Source organism: Gastrolobium bilobum, unplaced genomic scaffold (genome assembly GCF_033153095.1).
Source record: "Gastrolobium bilobum isolate Gb01-03AN ecotype WA unplaced genomic scaffold, APGP_CSIRO_Gbil_v1 utg27827, whole genome shotgun sequence".
Lineage (NCBI taxonomy): Eukaryota > Viridiplantae > Streptophyta > Magnoliopsida > Fabales > Fabaceae > Gastrolobium > Gastrolobium bilobum.
Genome location: NW_026895284.1, coordinates 135077 through 138108, shown reverse-complemented (window position 1 = coordinate 138108; position 3032 = coordinate 135077). Strand labels below are relative to the sequence as shown.

At 41.8% G+C, this 3032-nt stretch overlaps 1 protein-coding gene across 1 annotated transcript; it reads right to left on the bottom strand.

The window, feature by feature from the left end:
- Positions 1 to 768: 768 nt before the first annotated feature.
- On the bottom strand, positions 769 to 1644 carry LOC133304088 (uncharacterized). Its single transcript, XM_061504061.1, has one exon. The coding sequence runs from the start codon at positions 1642 to 1644 to the stop codon at positions 769 to 771; it is 876 nt and encodes a 291-aa protein (XP_061360045.1).
- Positions 1645 to 3032: the final 1388 nt, after the last annotated feature.

Here is a 3032-nt window from a genome sequence, read left to right as displayed (position 1 = left end):
CCCTTTATTACTTGATGCGTGCACTTGCGCACTTGGGTTGGAAGCAAGGGAACAAATTTGTTTTCTTTTACTAATTTAGAACAGAGGAACGTCCCTCATCAGAATATATATTTTTCCACCATCAGCAAACCATCGAACATCTCTCCTAATCCAACACTGCTTTTATTTTACTCGAATCAACAGCCACTCCTGTAGATCAGACGACGTGTCCAAGAAACAAGATCTCATGTAACCAAAACTCACACTTAGATGGTTTGGCATATAACTGATCCTCCCTCAAAATCTGTAAGACTATCTCCAAATGCTCTACATGCTCTTCCTTACTCTTGGAGTAGATCAGATTATCATCAATAAATACCACAACAAACTGATCTAAATGTGGTTTGAAGATTCGGTTCATATAACTCATGAACACGATCGGGGAATTAGTAAGCCCAAATGGGATCACTAGATACTCATAGTGCCCATATCTGGATCAGAAAGTCGTCTTCGGAATATCCTCTGCCTTTACCCGGATTTGGTGATATCCGGAACGAAGATCAATCTCTGAGAACACTGAAGCACCCTTGAGTTGATCCAACAAATCATCGATGTAGGGTAGAGGGTACTTGTTCTTCACTGTTACCTTGTTAAGTTGCCGATAATCCATGCACAACCTCATAGTCCCATCATTCTTCTTCACAAAGATGACTGGTGAACCCCAAGGAGATACACTCGGTCTGATAAAGTTCTTATGGGACAATTCTTCTAACTGCTTCTTTAGCTCTGCTAGCTCCACTGGTGACATCCTGTATGGAGCCAATGAGATAGCCCCACACCAGGTACTAAGTCGATTGAGATTTCAATCTCCTTCTCAGGTGGAAAATGGGGAATTTCTTCCGGAAATACGTCTTCAAACTCGCACATAACTGGAATATTAGCAGTAGGTTCTTTGGAGTCTCCTACGAGTCCTCCCAGAATAATATATCCCGCATCTCCCTCATCTAGAGCCTTATTTAACTGCGGTGCCGTCAAGTACAAATTGTCCGACTTCTCTCCTTTTAAAGAAAAGAAAATTCTCCTGCTACAACAGGCGAGCATCACACCATACCGGACCAGCCAATCCATACCCAATATAATATGTAGATTCATGCCTTCAAGCACTATCAAATCCACCATATACTCTTCTTGCTCACATATGAATCTGACTTCTTTGCACTTCAAAGAAGTAGAAACAATGTCTCTGATGGCAGTCTTCACTACCATGGGAGGCGTGAACTCATGAATGGGCAAATGTAATCCATTAGCAACAAATTCTGATATGAAGGAGTGGGTAGCTTCAGAATCAAACATGGCATTGAATGCATATCCTCTGATAAGAATAGTACCTTTGATAAGGTTTGGAGACCTCTCTGCCTCCTGTTGTGTCACTGCATATACCCTAGCACTAGTGGGCGCTATAGGCTCCTCTATGGCTCTCTGAGTAGGCATAGACTGAATGGGAATCGCCTGAATGGCTGCAACTTGCCCCGCCTTCTTGGGGCACTCCCTGGAATAGTGTCCCGCCTGACCATAACTGAAGGAAACATTCTGCCCCAGTCTACAAACACTTGTATGCATCTTCCCACACTTAGCACAAGTGGGAATCTTCCCTGCACTAGACATGCCGCTACCATTCTTCACATAGGGAGTCTTCTTAAACTTGGTGTGTTCTGCTGTGCTTGCAAACCTTTGCCCTTACCCTTCCAGGGCGTAGTCCTCCCACTAAAGCTCTTTCCAGCTGCTTCCTTACCTCTGGTACGGTAATACTCCTGAATATTCTGACACTGTTTGATCAACTGCACAAAGTCTCTGGTACAATGACCAGCCAGCTTGTTCGCTATCATATCATTCAAGCCCTTCTTAAAGTTCCTATTTCTCTTAGACTTGTTTCTGTTCTGCTTCACTTGCAAGCCCTTGCTCTTCCCATTCCAGGGAGTACTCTTCCTATCGAGACTCTTGCCTGCAGCATCCTTACCTCATGTCCTATAATACTCTTGTATGTCCTACTGTGGTTATGGTGGTGGTGGAGGTCCTGCTCGAACCTCAACCAATAATAGTCTCATCATCTCCACGTTCGCCATTCTATTCTTAGCCACGAGATCCTCACTGGTCTTCCTCATGTACTCCACGTCTCTCTCTTTGGCCTCAGCCAACCTCTATAGATCAGCTTCCCTGGCAATATTCAAGGTCTGCTACGGGATCCAGTGTTGGATCCTCAACTACCCGACAGGTCCTCCTTTGAGGAACCATGATAATTGCACACAACTTCCCCAGAATGAGTTAGCTATGATCATACACGTGATGACATATGCATTATCAAAGGACTCAAAGAAACACTCTAAAGGTAGTTAACACTTAGCAATAAATCAGCGAACGTCCCAGTGAAACTGCTCTGATACCATAAATGTAACACCCCGTAGTACTCAGGTTGTTAACATACATGATATTTAACATTCATAGCGGAAGAATTTATTTGAAAAGGAATAAAGCGTCTTATTAAAATACGAGTAAACTTTTTCCAAAATATTTTATACAAACATTTCTAAAAAACGTTCACGTGAGATACTGCGAAAACGTAAATCTAAACATATATCTACTAATTAATCCCATGAGCCAGTATTAGTGGCCATTGACCATCAAGATATGACATCAAGTATCATTCCTGACGAAGTCTCACGGACAACATAATGGCTATATTTCGGATAACTGGGAACACGGTCCCATACATACAGATCACCTAATTGATATAATAATTTAAACAGATAGCTTGCAAGTCCCACACGGACTGCAATCCCCTCAATAGGTCAATACAATTAATAAGGTTCCATGCCCAAATTAATTGAATACATGCATCAAGTCTATATTAATTCAAAGTATAAAAGCATGAGCCTAAATAAATACATACAATAATCTCCAAAACATAATTAAGCATGTTAACAAGTCTACATGCCAACATCAAATCTAAGCATAATATGAAATCATCAACTGCATCATCAACTACTCCAATGCGG

Coding starts and splice junctions, on each gene's coding strand:
- LOC133304088 (XM_061504061.1), bottom strand. CDS start 1,644: ATGTCTAGTGCAGGGAAGATTCCCACTTGTGCTAAGTGTGGGAAGATG.